Source organism: Benincasa hispida, chromosome 11 (genome assembly GCF_009727055.1).
Source record: "Benincasa hispida cultivar B227 chromosome 11, ASM972705v1, whole genome shotgun sequence".
Classification (NCBI taxonomy): Eukaryota; Viridiplantae; Streptophyta; class Magnoliopsida; order Cucurbitales; family Cucurbitaceae; genus Benincasa; species Benincasa hispida.
Window position 1 is genome coordinate 75,770,084 of NC_052359.1, and position 19,005 is coordinate 75,789,088.

At 38.1% G+C, this 19,005-nt stretch overlaps 1 protein-coding gene and 1 pseudogene across 1 annotated transcript; both read right to left on the minus strand.

The window, feature by feature from the left end:
• Positions 1 to 214: 214 nt before the first annotated feature.
• On the minus strand, positions 215 to 1,774 carry LOC120090862 (annotated as a pseudogene).
• A 573-nt stretch (positions 1,775 to 2,347) lies between these two features.
• LOC120091561 (exocyst complex component SEC15A-like) lies at positions 2,348 to 7,771 on the minus strand. The gene is made up of 2 exons (XM_039049652.1): positions 7,499 to 7,771; positions 2,348 to 4,975 (listed from the first exon to the last, which is right to left on the minus strand). The coding sequence occupies exon 2, from the start codon at positions 4,958 to 4,960 to the stop codon at positions 2,591 to 2,593; it is 2,370 nt and encodes a 789-aa protein (XP_038905580.1). The 5' UTR covers positions 4,961 to 4,975; positions 7,499 to 7,771; the 3' UTR covers positions 2,348 to 2,590.
• Between the last annotated feature and the right edge of the window lie 11,234 nt (positions 7,772 to 19,005).

Here is a 19,005-nt window from a genome sequence, read left to right on the forward strand (position 1 = left end):
GGAACTACTCTAAACAATTCTCCCAAAAGTCAATAAAATGACCTGTACCATGCCATCACTAGTGAAGTACTGCCTTGCATACATGTAAAGTACGGGAAATTTCCATTTTCTAAGTTGCTCAAAATATAGAACCATCAAACTCTACTATAATACAACCTTTTTAAGATGGAGAAAGATTAATAAGATAAAAGGGATTTCAGCAACACGTGTCAAAGACAAAAACATATTTTCTTAAAGCTTATTTGATAAGCCAACTAAAAGGGATAACCAATATTTAGCAGTGATTCACATATGCCTACATGACGCATTTTCTTCCTGTCTTAAGAATATGATTACATACACATCTCAATATGACGCCAAATGAGGTTATGCAGCAAAAGGATCATGTGAAGGGCCAATGCTGAACTAGTCGTTGAAGATCATCCATCACCTTCCGCTCACGTTTTGCTTTTTCTCATTAGTTATACATTGCAAGGGCTCTTTTATCTTAAGCACTGTAAACTTGGTTTTCTTTTCTAATACGGATTGCATTCATTCTCTAATGCCTGCTACCACTCATCGCATAGCCAATGGTCTCAAAGGTCAGAATTTCCTCAGCTGAAAGACCCACTTAACCATGCCGTAGAGTACGCTTCCCCTGCTGAACATACCGTGCAATGGCATTGCCTTCTCCAGGCCTAAGAGCACCACCATGGATAATATGGCCCTCGGATCTTGGCAGTGGCATTGGTCCAACTGGCATCTCATTATCAAATGCAGATTTCTTTTGTGCCTCCAACATTTCCTCGATCTTTAGAGCTTCAGCAGCATTAATCTCGGACCATTGATTTACTCTTATCATCAATGTCTTCGGAACCAGAATTCTCCTCAGATGAACAACTCTTACTCTCCGTTTCTGGCTGTCTTTTTCTCTTGCTCCTGGATTTCGTTGAAGTCGAAGAGCTCCTCCACTTCCTCACTTTTTCGTCTTCACTTTCCTCACTCTCATCTGAACCACTGTACCTCCTCTTCCTACTCTTCTTGGACCTTTTTTTACGACTCCTTTTTTTCGACTTGACATGGTCACTGACATCAGAATCATCTGTCTCGCTTTCTTCACCGTCCTCTGTATCACCATACCTACTCTTCTTCTTCTTACTACTCTTGATATTCTTATGTTTTCTGCTCCTCCTACTCGTTGATTTATTTCTTCTCCTCTGACTTTCTTCCTCTGATTCACTTTCACTTTCACTCTCGGTATCACTGCCCGACTCCGAATCACTAAGAGACGATTTTCTACTTCTACACCTGGAACCTGTACTCTTCAATTTCCTCCTTTTCAATTTTGTATCAGATAATTCAGAACCAGAATCAGAGTCGGAATTCTTAGTTTTATCAGATACATATTTATCTCCATGTTGCATTTTCTCGTTCAAGCCACTTTTATCTCCACCGTGATCGTCGCCGCCATATTTCTCCAAAATCTCATCATCTTTCTCCTCATACTCTTCATTACCATTCCTCGATGGGCTAGGAGTCACTCTCCAAATACAATTTTCAATGTCTTCCGGAGCTTCTGCCTCTTCAGCCTCCGATTCTCCTCATAATTCAACCTCTTCAACTCCTCATTCAAATCCGACTCATCAGACGCTCTCCCATTCCTATCCAGATATGCCTGCCCTCCGGCACGCCCAAATCTCTTGGGTAGACCATTTTGGTCTCCATAAACCCTAGGGCTGCGTCTAACGTCCGGGCAGCCAGGCGAGACATATCAACGACGATGATTGTACCGATGATTGTTAAGTCATGGCTTCGAACTTTTTACTTATTCTAAGAAGAGATAATAGCTTCAAACTTTTTTCCTTGTATGCGATATTATATTCTTAAAAGAAAAATGTTTTCTTTATATTTAGGTGATAGTATTAATAAGAGTTTATTTCTAACCAGGTTGGAAATCAAATACTATGATTAAGAAAATTGTTCAAGTTTATCAACTTAATTGAAAGAAATCTATGTGGTGTATAGATAATGATATATAAGAAAAAAAAAAAATTAGGTTAGTCTTTTGTCATTTATTTTATGACCTGGATCTTCCCCTCACTTTATCAAAAAATGATTTAGTTTTGAATAGCAAAAAAATTTAAAACTTGTTCTAAAATTACATAAATCTTAAAATCCAAGTTGACTATAATCATCTTAAATTATGTTTTCTTGGGTTACATGCATGTTTCCTAAGTTGTATTTATCTATGTTCGATCAAATTGAAATAAACCTTGTTTTTTATTTGAATAATTTAGGTCAAGCTAATTTTTTTTCTCTGTTTCTTACAATGGACTCACAAACATGTTTCTAGTGTATAAAGCCATGATGTTTCAATATATATATATATATACACAAAGTCATGAAAATCAACAATGATGCAACAAAGGGGACTGACCAAAAATCTTTTCCCTTTTAGTTACATTGCATTTTTAAGCACAAAGAAGAACCAACTATGTGGCTTTATTGCCTAAAATTAAGGCAACAAATAAAATAATATAGATCATCCAAATAAATAGCTACTGTACATGTATTATTCAATAAGTAATGGAGAAAAACAAATCTTCAAGCCTCAGTTAAAATCTTTCAGTCTTCTCTTCAGCATATCCATTGATTTCTTGCGTGTGTTTTGCTTTGTATTTCTACTAGAAAGGCTCCCAAATATCCCATCAGGAGAGTCCCTGAACTTCTCACATATACTAGCCACTTTCTTATAATCCAACATGTTGTAATTCTTCTGTCTTATCACTGGATTCATGAAGTTCTCCGGCTGACTGCTCTGCAAAAGGTTGATTAGTTGTCGGGCTTCGATTAAGCAGCTTCGGAAACTTCCTCCTCCGTAGATTTCACTCAATCCCGTGCTGTGAAATCTCTCGTCTGCAAAAGCTTCCAGCATTTTCAGATCATTGTTGATGCTCATGACTGCATTCGCATTAAACCTTTTGACACTGTCGCTAAGAAAAGCTGAAACTATAGAGTAGGAGATATGATCGAGAGCGCCACTCCCAACCTTGTACAAAGCTTCCATCGGTAAAATCTGTTGTGCAGTGGACATTATTGTGTCGAGATAAATGAGGACTTCATTTATATAATCATTTGCATTTGCAGTAACCTCCTCAGAAGTCCAACCAATATTCTCTGTAAGAGCCATAAACTCGTCTAACTTGTTGTTCACCAAAGTCAACAACGCAATATAAGCTGCATCCCTTGATGTTTTAAGAACGACTTTCGCAGCAAAACCGCTTTGTGGCCTCTCGACTGATCGAAGAGGCATTCCACACAACTGACCTGCATGCCTGATGAAATAGTCACACGCTCTTTCCAAAACGGTAATATTCGCAGCAATTTGCATTGCTTGAGAAACACCAATGGATGCACCATGGATAATATTGAGTATTGCTTCATTTAAAACATCAATTAAGAGCCTGTCCAAATATTTCTTCACAACCTCAAAAAGATTAGAATGTACACTGTAGGTCAAGTAATCGACACACCCTTTAATGAAGGACCTCACAATGCGGCAGACATCAGGAACGGTAGAAGAAAATGGTGCTATAAATGGGAATGCAGGTATTATCTCAGAAGTCTGGAGATTAAAAGCGAGAACGTTGTTTTCATAATCACTATCTTTTTTCAGAACCATCTGCTCATAGGAGTCATTAGCTAGGACATCCACTATTTGTTGCCGACACTCTTCCAAAAGAAGTTCGTGGTATTTGTCCCGGCTTTTGTTCAAAGTCTCGAGAACCGGCCCAACTTCATATCCATATTGTCTAAAAGTAGATGCCAGAAGAGTAACGTAATCCTTCACCAGGAGAAGGTGAGTTGCAGAATCCATGAGGGAAAATTGTACCTCAAGAACTGATGTCACCTTGCTAACAGCAGTTTCCAACATTGCTTCAACCTGTTCAGCTGATAATAGCCCTTCGGCAGTCCTCATGACATGATCCTCCACTATGAAATATCCCGCAATTTGAGCTAAATAGGTCTGATACGATTCGATAAAGGGCTGAGAAGAAGAAATCTGTAAGTCGGAATTAAGCTGCAACATTCGATTTCTGTAGTAATATTCACGAAATTGCTCTTTGATCCCAAGACATGTATGAATGTGATATGCTCGATAAAGAGGTACAAGGTCAAACTTTAGAATGGAGTCCTCATCAATATCTCCAACATCTAAAGTATATGCAAAATCTCCTAGCCCAGAAATGTTCTGTTCCTCAGCCTTCCTCTGACGTTCTAACATTTCTTCATCTCTTTGGCGAGCAGTTGCTGCATAGCCTATAGCTGTTTGCCCAATAACCTTAGCAGAACTCCTTACATGAACGAGCCATTCATTAAATTGGGTGGACACTTTCTTCTCAATATGAGATTTGATCACAGGAATTCTTGTCTCAATGATCATTTTTAGGGTCTTGACAGAAATGTTATGCAGATAATTCTTCTCAATCAGATCAACAGTTTTCAATGCAGGGTAAAAGTGGCCTTTAGAAATATGATCATTGCACTTGACACAAAGATCAACCACCTGAACACAAATCTGGGACATTTTGATCGCTTCAGTCACATTTTGTTTAATTGAATAACATTCAAGAAGCTCTTCAAGTCGAATCAAAAGCACACTCCCAACCTCTTGCAATTTAAAATTATCAGTTGATAGTTCGGCCTTCAGCTCTTCAGCATCAACCAAAACCCCACGAAGTTCATCAACTGCACGAATAAATTCCTCATAGTGGATCTTGCACAACTCTTCAATTTCAATTTCCTTCTTCTTTACAACGTTCTTCAACTGATGAAGGAGAGTTTCTGGACGGCCCATTTCAAATGCATGTCTAACAATTGGACCAAGGTCCTCGCCATTCCCAATTAATGTTGCAAGGACTAAGTCTTCGGCCGTTTCCCCATTCTCTGCAGCAGCTCTCCTCTTTGGTTTCCCCTCCATTATTAAGATCAAACTCTACAAAAATGTAAAATACATATTAACATAAAATCCCACGCGCTATATAAATATCAAGATTGTCATATGCTGCTCAAAAAAATTCTACAAATGGTGCAGTATTCATGTTCAAGCAGTATCAAATTACAAAATCGACGCCATCATACTTGGCACTCTAGCTAGTCCAGTTCAATTCACAACAAAATATGTAGAGAACACCTTTACGCAAAGTATCCAAGCATGATTTTACTATGACATCTCGTCCACAATAACATACTAGAAACCTTGTGGTAATTCTTCCTATTCCTTTTCCCTTTTTCTTCTTTTGTTTTGGTGAGGGTGGGGGGATTTCATGTTTATTCTTAGCTTATAAAGTCAATTTATAACTGGAAACACCCAAAAAGACCATCAAGCAAAGCACCCAAACTTTGAAGTGAATAAAATGGAACTTTAACTTCTTCACTCACACCTCATTCTCAGTTTTAACACAAAACCCAAATGAACCCATCCTACTCAAAAAGAAGGTAAGAAGGAGAAAAAATGGACTCCTTATCTACAAATAAACTCAAAGAAAATATCATCTAGCCCACAACGTAGTGACACTTGGTACCAAAGAACTCACTACTAGTCTCTATACTCTATTGGGGAGTTTGAACCCTGACCATTTATACTCAAGAAATCAAAACAACTCATGCTGGCCCTTAAACATTTATATTCGAGGCCCCGATATCACACTTCTCATTCCGTTGGCCCTTGATCATTTACACACAAGGCCCTAATGCATATCATTTTTACATTAGCGTATCAGACTTCATCCATTTATACTCAAGGCTCCAACACCACAAGTGACATATCAGCCCCTGACCATATTACCCAACGCCCAAAATATTCACCTGGGATCCTTCCTTTTCTATCTGGGTTCCTAACTCTTGCACCAGTATCCTTTCACATTACAATTAACAATTAAGACTACAACATGATTTCTAAAATTCGTGAAAGTGCATTCACAACATTTATCTATAACACACAACCTTCAACAATAACTATGGTTAACATGTTTCCCATTAAGCTACATCTCCTACTCCTGTCCAAAGATAGCTCCCAAACATGTCAACTAGATAGATCAATAACGCCCACATGATTACCAGCATGCTAACATTTCAATTCATGTTAATCAAGGGAGACCACATAATTTACGGCATGTTATTAACTCAATTCAATTCAGACAACGATGCCCATAAAATTTCCGGCTCAATAATTAGCTCAAATCAAGTCATCGATAATGTCTACAATTTTCCAACATGTTTTTATCTAAAAAATATGACCAAAATATAATCAACACATCAAATCAATAAATATCACGGTTCAAGAAATCAGAGAACAAGTCACAAGAATCAAATCAATTATCAACATCAATGATGCAGCACTACTCAGTTATTACATAGCCCCCCAAGTAAGAATGACCTACAGTAGCACAGTAATAAATGCTCCTAAAATTGAATTGAACCAATAAACAATAAGAAATTTCAGATCTGATTTCCACGAGGCATGGACTTCATATCTGATTTCTTGAAATCTAACCAACGCAAAACAATGAAAGAGGAAAAGTGAGTCTTTTTTTACACTCTCAAAATCTTATTACTTTTTCCTATTTCTAAACTCCATTTAATCTCCTACAAGAGTATGCATAATCTAAGAGGGAGAGAATTTATTTTCCAACTTGAAGCAAAATTTAATTGGAAAAAAAAAAAAAAATTGTCCAAAATTGTGTTGACCTTAAAAAAATAAGAAGTTCAATCTATCCGGTTTATCAAGCCAAAACCAAAATTGTAATTATCTCGAAATCTAACCAACACCAAACAATTTTAAATAACTCAAATTAACAGGCTCAGAGTAGAACTTCAAGGGGACAATTCAAGGAAAATGAGCTAATCTGGAAATGTGGAGCATTACAATCCACATTATAATAAAGTAAGTAACAAGGGAAGGAAACATAGGGAAGGTGCTAAAACATAATCCCTCAGTTACAAAAAATCAATTCAGTGCACCATAACTAACATTGATGCACACTTGGAAAGTTAAGCAACCAAGAACAATCAGAGCAGTGCAGTTAAATTTTGAAATATATTACAAATTGTGTGATTCTTAGAGGAAAAATATAGGGAACAGGAAGGATTAAGAAAGTACTGAAACTTGTGGAAAATAAAACAAAGTTAAAGCGATTATTTATATAAACACCTTCACAAGAGTACAAAAAGCCTTAGGAAAAAATTCTTAGAATATGAGAGTGACTTGACAACAGATGATATCAACAATGGGATGGGGGTGAATTCATTCTAGGTCGAAATCCCCAATCAGAGACAAAATTTCCCATTTAATCGTAATAAAATCCTAAGATTTTACTTTCACAACCTAAAATTATTCGTTTGCAACCAAAACCCATATCGGAAATTGCACAGAAGACCTAAATGCAGACATTTAAAGGGAAATTCATGGAAGCATTTACTCAGTCCATTTCAGGAAAGGAATTTCCAGTGGACATACCTTCAGAGGAGGATCTGATCAAACATAGGGATATAGAGACTGAGAGATTGAGAGATTGGCATCATAATATAAACACTAATGTGAAGATTCTCCTCTAGCCAAACGCTTCCTCAGATTTCTCTTCCGCTTCGTCCCTCTGATCAATTTTAGGGAAATTGTTTCAGAATGTGAAATTTGAGTATAAAGAATTCTTGAAGAACAATGGAGAAATAGTTTGAAGAGAAATGGAGAATGAAGATAGCTTGATCTCGGAAACGGGAACTCGACTGCTTCAGAGCTAAAATAAAAGAAAAAAGAAAATCAATTTTTTTTACTCTATATTTAGGAAGTTAATTTCTTCTCTTTTTTTTTCCCCTCAAATTCCACCTCAAACTCAAATTTAAATAAATCTTGCAATTTTTACCGTGTCATAAAATATGATCTCTTTTTCTTTTTCTTTTTTTTTTTTTTTCCTTTTTAAGTTTTGCCACAAGTTGTTCAATAGTTATTGATCGATTTATCCACCATAGTCATTTAGAAGTTATTCAATAGTTTTACTATAGCTAAATTTTTGTGAACATTTTTGTAAGTTTTGTCATAAGCTAAATTTTTGGGTGATCGATTGTCCGTCCACCCAGCACCACTTACACGTATGTTATGCTCGCTTTGCCTCTAACTTGCCCCATCGCACACGTGTCCAACAACACCCTTCGCGCTCATGAAATATAGGTCAAGAATTCATTATGTATCATATGCATTCTATGGATTATAAAACACACACATATATAGTAGAAGATTAATAGGATTTCAGAGAATTATAAAGCATATATATAGTAGAAAATTATTAGAATTTAAGAGAAAATGATATTAAAGCTAAATTTTTGTGAAAATTTGTAAGTTTTGTCAAAAGTTGTTCAATAATGATTGATCAATCAATTCCACCAAAATAGTCATTCATAAGTTATTCAATAGTCTTATTGTAAGCTAAATTTTTGTGACATTGTTAATTTTTTCCGTAAGCTAAACTTTTGGGTGATCAATCGCCTACCCACCCAGTGTCACAGTCATAACTTTTCAACCATGCGGCGCCATGATCTTCTCTCGAAACATGGCCAACCTAAAGGCTAACTCTAGCCAATACATTCTTTTTCTTAAGTCATCTTTACTCTTTCAGACCTTAGGCGAGGTTCTTTTCCTCCTCGTCTAAGCTTATTTAATCTCTTGCATCACGACTTGCATCCAACATTCATTCAACTAGTCAAACATGTGAGCATCCTTTCACTCATCGACGACGTTATCTTAACTAAGTGTTCTCAACTCGCCGCTTCCAACTTAGCTTGTTCTCGGCAAAGTGCATCACCCCTTCATACATTCCAACATATTTCTTTCATTTAGTTCTCGACCAGTCCGTCAACCTACTTCTCACATCGAGTCGGGACCTTACTGGGATGAGTCTTGACCTATCACGAGATCAATACTTAATCAAAACTCACTTGAAGCTTCATGCTTTATCTCGAGTCATGCCAATCGAGCTAAGTTTTGCTTCTAATCGAACCAAGACCAACTTTTCAACGCTCACTGAGTGCCCATCGATATTCAATAATGTCATCCTAAACCTGACATAAAGCTCCACTTCGTATATGAGCACGTTTATCAAGAATCGACTCTCATGTCGTTTGCATTTATCGAACCAACGAGACAATCATCAATTCGAGCATCATCGAGGCATGATGACACTTGCAACCATACCATGACATTTGAGATACCGTGTCGGAATCTAGGCATATATACCAACCTTCAACCTTCCCGAGAAGGCGTAATATCGGCACACCCGTGCCACCCAACACTATCCTTGAGTTACTGATCCTCACAGAAAATTGCCAGAGACACTCATCTCGCGACACTCACTCACGTCATGACACATTCATATGTAACGTGATAGCTCACTTAGGCATTAGGACCCAAAGGTAGTGAAGAGCCAATACCATGCCTCCCCCTTATAGTAAATTCTAAACATTTCTTCTTCTTTCTGACTTACATGTTAAAAGTGGCAAACGATCACTCGACTTCATGGAGCGCCTGTTTCAACTCCGATTCTTACGAAATCTATCAGACTTGCATCACTTACTTTAACGCACTTAACTCTATAGTGGTTCATCCAAACTCATGACAAAATCTCATTTTTGGGGTAACAACCTATGACCTGACCTAGTCCTCAAAAAGCGCGTTGTTGACCTTTAAATGCCATGAACTCTTCTTATTCACTTCTACCTTCTCTTAGCGTTTAGATGTACTTCATCTTGTATCGTCTCCCTCGATCATATTGTAGCCCAATCTCATGGCCCTTTCTTTATCCCGTGTCAACGTGCTTGCTTATACGCATCGAGGTGCTTACTTATCTGTGTCAACATGCTTGCTTGAGTATGTCAAGGTGCTTTCATGTGCATAGACGTGCTTTCTCTTCTACGTGTCAATGTGCTTACTCAATACATGTTGACGTGTCTACTTAATGTATGTCGATGTGTTTGCTTATGCATGTCGAAATGCTTGCTTCAGGCATGTCAACGTGCCTACTTGCACCAATTAAGCTTGATCAAATGTCTCAACCTACATTCTTATTGTAGGGTTGAGACACCCTCCCCTACTTAATCTCGTCATATTCCTCGATGATGTTATTCTTCTATAAACTGGCTAACTGACTCTGCTTTCCGTTTTCAGCATTACAAACAAACACCAACTTGGTACAATGCTTATGAGACTATCCCCTCTCATGGACTTACTTACGCCCTTCTCGTGGACTTTTCTCGAAACATCTCATTAAGACACTAGACTACACTTGGAAACTCTTGCCCTCACTTAAGTGCACTTCGTTTCAACTTTTATGTTCTCTAAACAAATGAAAAACTGAATTTTATGTTGAGACAGTCAACTCTTTTTCCTCTACTCTTTTTGAAAGATGAGTCAACTTTCGTTACGAGGCCACCTGCTGTCGCAAATGAGATGCAAGGTCGGTTCAAACTAAAACTCACTACACGCTTTTTCTTTCTTTGCTCACTTGGTTTGCCAGACTAACATTCCTTCACACGAGCTATTTCTGGCTGCTTTTTTTTTTCTTTTGTGAAGCCAACCATCTATCTCTCATGGACTGGCTTAAGGGACACACGTGTTCACACCTTTCAGAGCACTCGTATAGGGCAAGCAACCCATGTCTTCAAGTTACTTCCTTTTTTTATGACTCTTACTTAGCCATAATGTCCTCTCTTGGGACGTTTCTCTTTCTTCAATTTTTGCATTTTTGTTGATGTTGTCTCTCTGACTCTCAGCTTTTCTGCTTGTAACCACTAACATTTTTGCTTTGATGGCAATGACCCATTTGAAGGCACCCTACCTGGTTCACCTTCTATTTATTTCTTTTTCTTTTGCTTAATGCTTTATTAGCACTTCTTGGCCATGGCTCAACCGCTTGCTCTTTTCTCTTAAATGGCTTAGATGTCATCTTGCATCACTCAGGCTTTTACTTTGATCGTCTTAATCTTTGCTTACAATGTTCCAAAAGAGTCAACACTGACACTACCAATGGTAGCCCACTAGTTTTTCACTATGTTTCTTCTTAACTTGAGTAAACATCATCTAGGCCTTTCTCTACCTTGAAAGTGACTATCTAAACTTTCTTGAAGGGGATAAGGTCTAAGTCTCATCCAATCCATCTCCCTTAGCTTTTCTTCTTCCGCAAACAACAACTAACATACTTGAACACGCAAATTTTGGCTTATTAAGGAATCAATGCAAGTGAATGTCACTCCCAAGACTTCTTTTCATAACTTTGCTTTACCACTTTCTAATAGCTTTCTTGGCATGTGAACTCAAGGTGAGCAGACGTAGATAGATTCTTTTTCTTTTCTACCGTTGCCCCACATAACGTTCATCAATGTCTTGCCACTTTACTTTCTCTTCTAGCACTCAGTCTTTGACCACTTCACTTACACGAGTCATTAACATGCAACTTTCTCTCTTAACATCACACTTCGCATTTGTCTTTTCATGATATGCTCCATTGCACTTTTTAGGAACACTGTGAACTTTGCCTTTTGAACTTTTGTATCCAGGATGGAATACGGAACCGCAAAACTTTTAGGCAACAGAGCAGTTCTTGCTTTCTAACGGGTTTGATTCCTTTCTACTAAATAACCTACTTTTGGCACTCATTGAGACTCAAAGAGTCAAGCTTCAACCCTTTCCTCTTCCTCTAATATGGACTAACACAACTGCCCTGCCAAATTGGCATTTTTGATACACTTGTGAATCTGGGTTATTTTTTAGGTTTGACTCAAAACTCACAGTGTGGCTTTGATACCAATTGTCACAGTCGTAACTTTTCAAACGTGCGGTTTCATTGTCTTCTCACGAAACATGGCCAACCTAAAGGCTAACCCTAGCCAATCCATTCTTTTTCTCGAGTCATTTTTACTCTATCGAACCTTAGGCAAGGTTCTTTTTCTCCTCGACTTAGCTTATTTTATCTCTTGCATCACAACATGCATCCAACATCCGTTCGACTAGTCGTACACGTGAGCATCCTTTCACTCATCGACGATGTTGTCTTAACTAAGTGTTCTCAACTCGATGCTTGCAACTTAGCTTGTTCTCGACAATGTACATTGCCTCTTTGTACATTCCAACATCTTTCTTTCATCTTAGTTCTCGATCATTCGATCAGTGGTAGCACCGAAAATGTGCTATCTTCCTCTTCTTAATTCAATTGTCATTACTGTATTTAATGAAGGAAATCTAAACATAGAGATCCAGTGAGTGGATGCAGATCGTTCCAAATTTCATTGTTAAAGAACTCAAACAATTACAGTTTAAACGAAAAGGATTATGCATATACTATAAATTACAACATGCTTCTTTAAAAGAACAGACAAGGGATAAAGCATGCAAACCTTTGAAGAACCTTTCTTCAATTATACCTTGATCGTTCAATAACTGGTTTAACAGCACAAACTCAAACACAACGATCAGAACTCGATCTCAACGAATGACTAGATGAACCTCGATCACAATCGAGTTTAACTTGATCCTCGAACCTCGAACGGAACTAGAACACAACCACAAGAGTTACCTTGATATTCTCGATGTGAGAATCTAAGAGTTATGGGCTCTATATGACTTTGGATAGAGGAAAGAATGAGGTAGACGATCGAGTAAGTGGGAGATGGATGAAGTCTATCGTATAAACTAGATACTCGATCGTTTAGTAAGAAGAAGCCTATCGTATAGAATTTTCTACTCGATCGTGTAGTACCGAGTAACTATCGTATAGTAAACTCAATACTTGATCGTTTAGGTTGTGAGACACTATTATTTAGTAAAATACTTTTACTCGATAGATAATTCTCTTGTCAAACGACACAAAATGAATCATCATTTGATTTTGAAAAACCATTTTTCTTTTATCTCACAGTCACCATAAAACTTCCATTAACCTCCCACTCAAATCGGTTATTAAAGAAAAAGAATAATTAATTATCATATAATTAATATGTTATAAATAAATATAATAACCAACTTATCATATTATATTTATAACCTATAGTTTTAATATTTCATCATATGAAACATATAAACCATAGTTCTTTTTCGTATTTAACATAAATCATATTTATATTAATTCCTCCAATTAATGTATCTAATACATCATATCAATTATATTACATATAATTAAATTAATTGAATTATATCACATATAATTAAATTTTCTCTTGTTAATTTGAACACTTCAAATTAACCTAAAATTTGATTCTCAATTTGAACTCATTGAGCTACCAAGGGGACCTTATGAACCTGTAGCTTGAAGCTTCAATGGTACGTGAATAACTGACTAAACTCTTTAGTCACGAGATCCACCATCTGTTAACTCTTAGTCACTCCACTAAAGACCGAAAATTGCACTCTTCGCATTACAGATATATTTCTGTGTCCATTGGATATAACCAATCAATAGTGCGATGACCCTTCACAAATCGCTCGTAAGTACAGCTAGGCCAATTTATCGTTTTGCCCCTATAGTTACATCTCACTCCTTAAGTACCACTGATTCCTCTAATGAATAATAAGTCATAGTCTTACTATGACTAAGTCCTCTCTTCCCAAGAGAGGGTGTGGCCACTATGTTCAAGACCCGGAATCAGCCCTTAACGGAGAAATTTATCTACTAACCCCTACTTCAGGGAAGGAGTGAATTTCGTCTTGTGTAGCTGAGTTCCCAGCTTCCATATTAGATGAATCCCCAAAATGGTAGGTTTGAATCGGCGACCTAGCCACTCGTACCCATACAAATCAAAGGATCGCCCTCAATGGCAGGAGTTCCTAACTCACTCAAGATTGAGGTCATGTTACCTATGGTTATCCTAGTGAAGTGAAGTCCCTTAGTGGGAAAGCGATCAGAGATTAAGAATTAAAGAAAATGACACAAACAATGGGGTCATCGCATCCTTGCAAAATCAAATGACTGCGATGATGAATTTAATACAAGGCATCGCAATTAATAATACGGGAGCGAAGAAAGGGTAGGTCAGCGCAATCACTCACACGACTGCAATTTGTGTCATTTGCGGTGATGCTCATCCGATGGAGGAATGCCCAACAAACCCACAGTCAGTATGCTTCATGAGAGATAATCCCTATTCCAATACATATAACCCCAGGTGGTGAAACCACCCAAATTTTACGTGGAAAAATCAACAACAAAGCTTTCAACCTGTGGCACAAAAGGGAGGGCCACCTGGATTTTTCTCGCAAAACAATGGTCCAGCGCAAAGCCAAGCTAGCAGCTCAAAACCACCACAATCTTCGTCCTTAGAGAGCTTGTTGAAGCAGTATATTGAGAAAAACGAATCAGTGCTTCAGAACCAAGCAACATCCATTAGAAATCTCAAAATTCAAATGGGACAAATTGCGGGCGAGCTGAAAAATAGACCGCAAGGAGCATTGCCGAGCTCAACTGAGCTCCCTCATAATGCTGGGGGTAACGGGAAGGAACAATGCTTAGCAGTCTCCTTGCTAAGTGACGACGACTGCGAAAGTAGGGGAGAAGCGCATTGTGACCAACTTGAATACGATGATAACCAAAGACCTGTTGACCTATAGATTGAAGAAGCCTGAGAAAACAGACCTTAAAGTTGCGTCCACCCTTAAGCCTCTAGATCTTGAGACAGAAGAAGTCCAACCACCAGTGACTCCACAAAGATTGAAAGAGGAACAAATTGAGGAAGAAAATATCGCAATAGTGGCTGCAGCGCAAAATGCTATGATCCCATCTAAAATGGGCGACCCAGGAATCTTCACGATCCCATGCTCTATCGAAGGGACCTTCAGTGGCCAAGCACTATGCGGTCTTAGGGCAAGTATAAACATAATACCGCTATCAATCTTCAAACAATTGAATGCCGGCACACTTACGCCCACAAAGGAAACTCTCCTACTTGCGAACAGATCTCGAATACAACCTGAAGGGGAGTTGAAAAATGTCGCAATCTCAATCGATAAATTCATCCTGTCGGTAGACTTCTTCATTTTGGATTATAAAGCGGACGAAGATGCACCCATCATATTGGGACATCCATTCCTTTCAACCGGTCGTACTCAAATTGATGTGCGCAAAGGGGAAATTATAATGAGCATTCATAGGGAAAAACTCCGGATTAAGGCAGTAGAGATCCTAGAGGACAAAGAAAAGAGAGAAAAGTCATCATGGACGTGAAGAAACCAACAGGAAATAAGTGGTCCCTGCTTTATCAAATGATCGCAACCTATCAGGGATGCAAGTTTTAGGAAGCATCAACTCTTCAATTCTTGTCCACTACTTGGAATTTTTCACTATATCTTTTCAATTCTGATCTATCTTTATTTTACTATTACTATCTTTATTTGTTCAAAAAAAAAAAAAAAATGGGAGATTGCGATGACGAATTTTTTTTTATTTAAAATAATTTGACCCTCTCTTTGTTTTTCTTGCAACGATTAAGGCACAGGATTGCGGAGATGTTTCAAGAAGAAGCAAATGATCTCACTCCATCATCGCAATCCATAGAACATAGATCGCCGCAAGGATGGATGCGTCAATACACAATGCGAGCGACAGCATAAAATTTGGGGGTGTACTCTTCCTTATCTTTATTTCAAATTTTGCGCTATCATATTGCATTTTAGTCTTCAAAGTTTTATAACTGCATCCTCTTTAATCACCGCAATCATTTGACATAGGAAAATTTAGTGAGTTACCGCATTCTTTTTCTTTGCCAAGTATGATTTCAATGATGAAAAATATGCTTCTATTTCTTTCGTATACACTAGAGTCAACTTAGTCTTAAGATAGTCACCTCGTGAAATATTTCTAGAAGTTAGGGGTTTGCTAGCTTTCTTTCAAACTCTCTTTACAATGAATTCTAGAATATCACATGACTTATTTTAATCTTTTGGCAATGAGGACATTGCCGCATTTTAAATTTGGGGGTGAGGTATTTATTCTGACCTTTCTATTTTCTCCAAACAAAAAAAAATTGAGAATAACAACTCCACTGTCAACGCAATGGAAAACCAATGTTGATAAGAGTTAAGTTGTGAAAGGCACTTACCCGTAGTTAGATGTCCACATGACACACATGGGGGCAAGCCAAAACGAAAGTAAATTACCAGGATCAACGCATAAATAAATGACCGCAACTCCATTGCCAAATAGATATGAGTTTAGTCTGAGAAAGAGTGCATTGCTCGTAGTTGGATGTTCGCATGACATACGTGGAGGCAAGCCAAAATGAAGGCAAGGCACTCGGATCAGTGCAAGGTCAGAAAAAAATATATATATCAATGAAGAAATTTTTGTATGTAAGGACAAAATCATTTGACACCCCGGTAGAAAATTTTTCTTTTTTTGAAATAAGTCATGCGATGTTCCGGAATTTACTAAAGTCCTTTTGAAAGGTAAGCTTGCAATCCCTAGGTTTTAGAAATATTTTAATAAGAGGCTTGAATAAGACTTAAGGAAATTCTAGTTTATAGGATTTGAATTAAGTATCCTTGAGAAGTCTAGGAAAAGAACTATGCGGTGGACTTGCTAAAGGAATCTTTAGCTTATGCTTAAGGACAAGAATTGTTTAAATTTGGGGGTGTGATAATGGGAAGAAATGCACGTTATCATAGTGCTAAGTTCTTAAACAATGTTGGATTGCGTTGATGAAATATGTTAAATTGCGTCCATTAAGCATAAATTCTATAATATTACGGTCGCATGCGTTCAACGCATTAGAACAGCCGATCTTTGTATTTTTGTGCAAAATATGTGTTAACACAATGCAAGATTGCAATCATAGGAAATCATTAGTCGAGCGCAACTTCACCGCAAGGCTTTGAGTTGATCGTGCTCGCAAACATTCGCCCGAGAAGGATCACCGCAACTTGGTCAGCACATGGTGGGCGCATTCGGGTGAAAGGATAATTAAGAGCGATGGGACAGAAAGCTGATGACAGAAATTAAGTTGACAGTCGATAACGGTCATAAAGTACATTTAGCTTTATCGGTGACAATTATGCGGCGCATCAGTCAAGAATTAAAGCTGTCCCATTTGTACAACCAGGAGATAGAAGTTGCCTTTCACCATGGATACTCTATAAATACCAAGTGCATTCTTTAGAAAAGGGGTTCACCGTTTTTACAACAAGTTGATCAGTCCGCACGTCTTTGTTCTTAGTTTTCTTTCATTTTTAGGCGAACACGAGGGAGAAAGTTGTGCCGGTAGATTGTTCCGGTAAGCTTGGGAGAGCGTCGGAAGCTCCAAGGACAGAGAGAGGGCCGACGCCTGTGGAAGCGGGAACATCTTTAGATCTGAGCACTATTTGTTCTGTCTCTTATACACATCTAGATGTGTATAAGAGACAGAGAAGGATCACCGCAACTTGGTCAGCACATGGTGGGCGCATTCGGGTGAAAGGATAATTAAGAGCGATGGGACAGAAAGCTGATGACAGAAATTACGTTGACAGTCGATAACCTGTCTCTTATACACATCTAGATGTGTATAAGAGACAGATCTAGACTTGGGAAGGTCAGGTTAGAATCTAGGCTCGGGAGAGCCAGATTAGAACACATAAACAAGAGATAGGCACTTAGGGATGAGCACCTGTCTCTTATACACATCTAGATGTGTATAAGAGACAGGATCTAGACTTGAGAAGGTCAGGTTAGAATCTAGGCTCGGGAGAGCCAGATTAGAACACATAAACAAGAGATAGGCGCTTAGGAATGAGCATTATTTGTTATCAACGCATCACATACATCCTAGAGATAGGATATGATTATTTGTGGTCACCTTGCTTTCATGCATTTTGCATCATCGCATAGGATAAGAGTAGAGACTTAGGGATGAGCTTTATGGACATTTTGCATTCAACACATGCGTCCTAGATTTAGGAGCATCGCATTTACATTGGAAAAGGACTTGATGTGCATGGTTGTAACATGATCGCATAGTCTAACGCATTCCCGAGTAATGCTAGCTAAAGATCTTCTCAACCCGTTCATCACATACTCATTGCATCTATCAATGCAACTGTTTTTTCTCAACTTTGCCGCATTTGTTTATTTCTTTTTTCATCAACGCAAACAACAAACCCAACTCTTTATTTATTTATCCGATTACCGCAAAGTTCTTCATAAAATTACCAACGCAAATTGTTTTCACAAGTCCCTATGTTCAACCTGGACTTACCAGGAAACTCAGAGGAATTTACACTTGGATTCCGCTGGGGAAACTTGAGTGCACAACGCAATTCCATCAACGCATAGCATTCATATTTTTACTTCATAAATACAAGTGGTCAGTTCCCTCGCGGTTGAATCCACTGCAGCTTGCCACCCAAAGTTTGGTGACCTTAGGAAGAAGCTTAGGTTAAACTTATTTTGATGTACACACTTTTGGAAGGAGTCAGAGACTTGTGAAACTTATTCTATTTTGCGACACATGTTATTTTGGTCATCTTATTTTCGTTGGACATATGTTTGTTTGTTTAGGAATTATGATTAAGACTTGCACTATTTAATTGCATGGATGTGTTTATACCAAGTCGTTGCATATTCAGGTTTAAGTAGGTTCACTTAAGTTAGGCAGCAAGTGTCGGCACCTAGATTGATAACTGCTGCCATCATATCCTCTTCTTTTTTCATAGGGTAAACTGGGAGGGGGTGTGACACGAGGAATTGCAATGCTGAGATGAAGCATTGTAACGCTGCTCATCCGAGCCCAAAAACACGTGCGCACGAGGATTGATTTGTCGGAGATGGTCGATTCAACCGGTTTTGGCTTCCTTGGGTGTGGTTCAACTCATATTTGGCTGGTTCAGCCACTTTTAAAGCATTTGAGGGGCGATTTGAGTGGTTCGAGCGGTCTAGAGGATTCCTCAAACTATTTTTGGTTTTTGTTTTTAATAAATTAGTTTATTGCTTGCTTAGGATGCCAAAGTTAGTCCATATC

What these genes read in the sequence shown, in the direction of transcription:
- LOC120091561 (XM_039049652.1), bottom strand. Translation starts at nt 4,960, where the DNA reads ATGGAGGGGAAACCAAAGAGGAGAGCTGCTGCAGAGAATGGGGAAACG.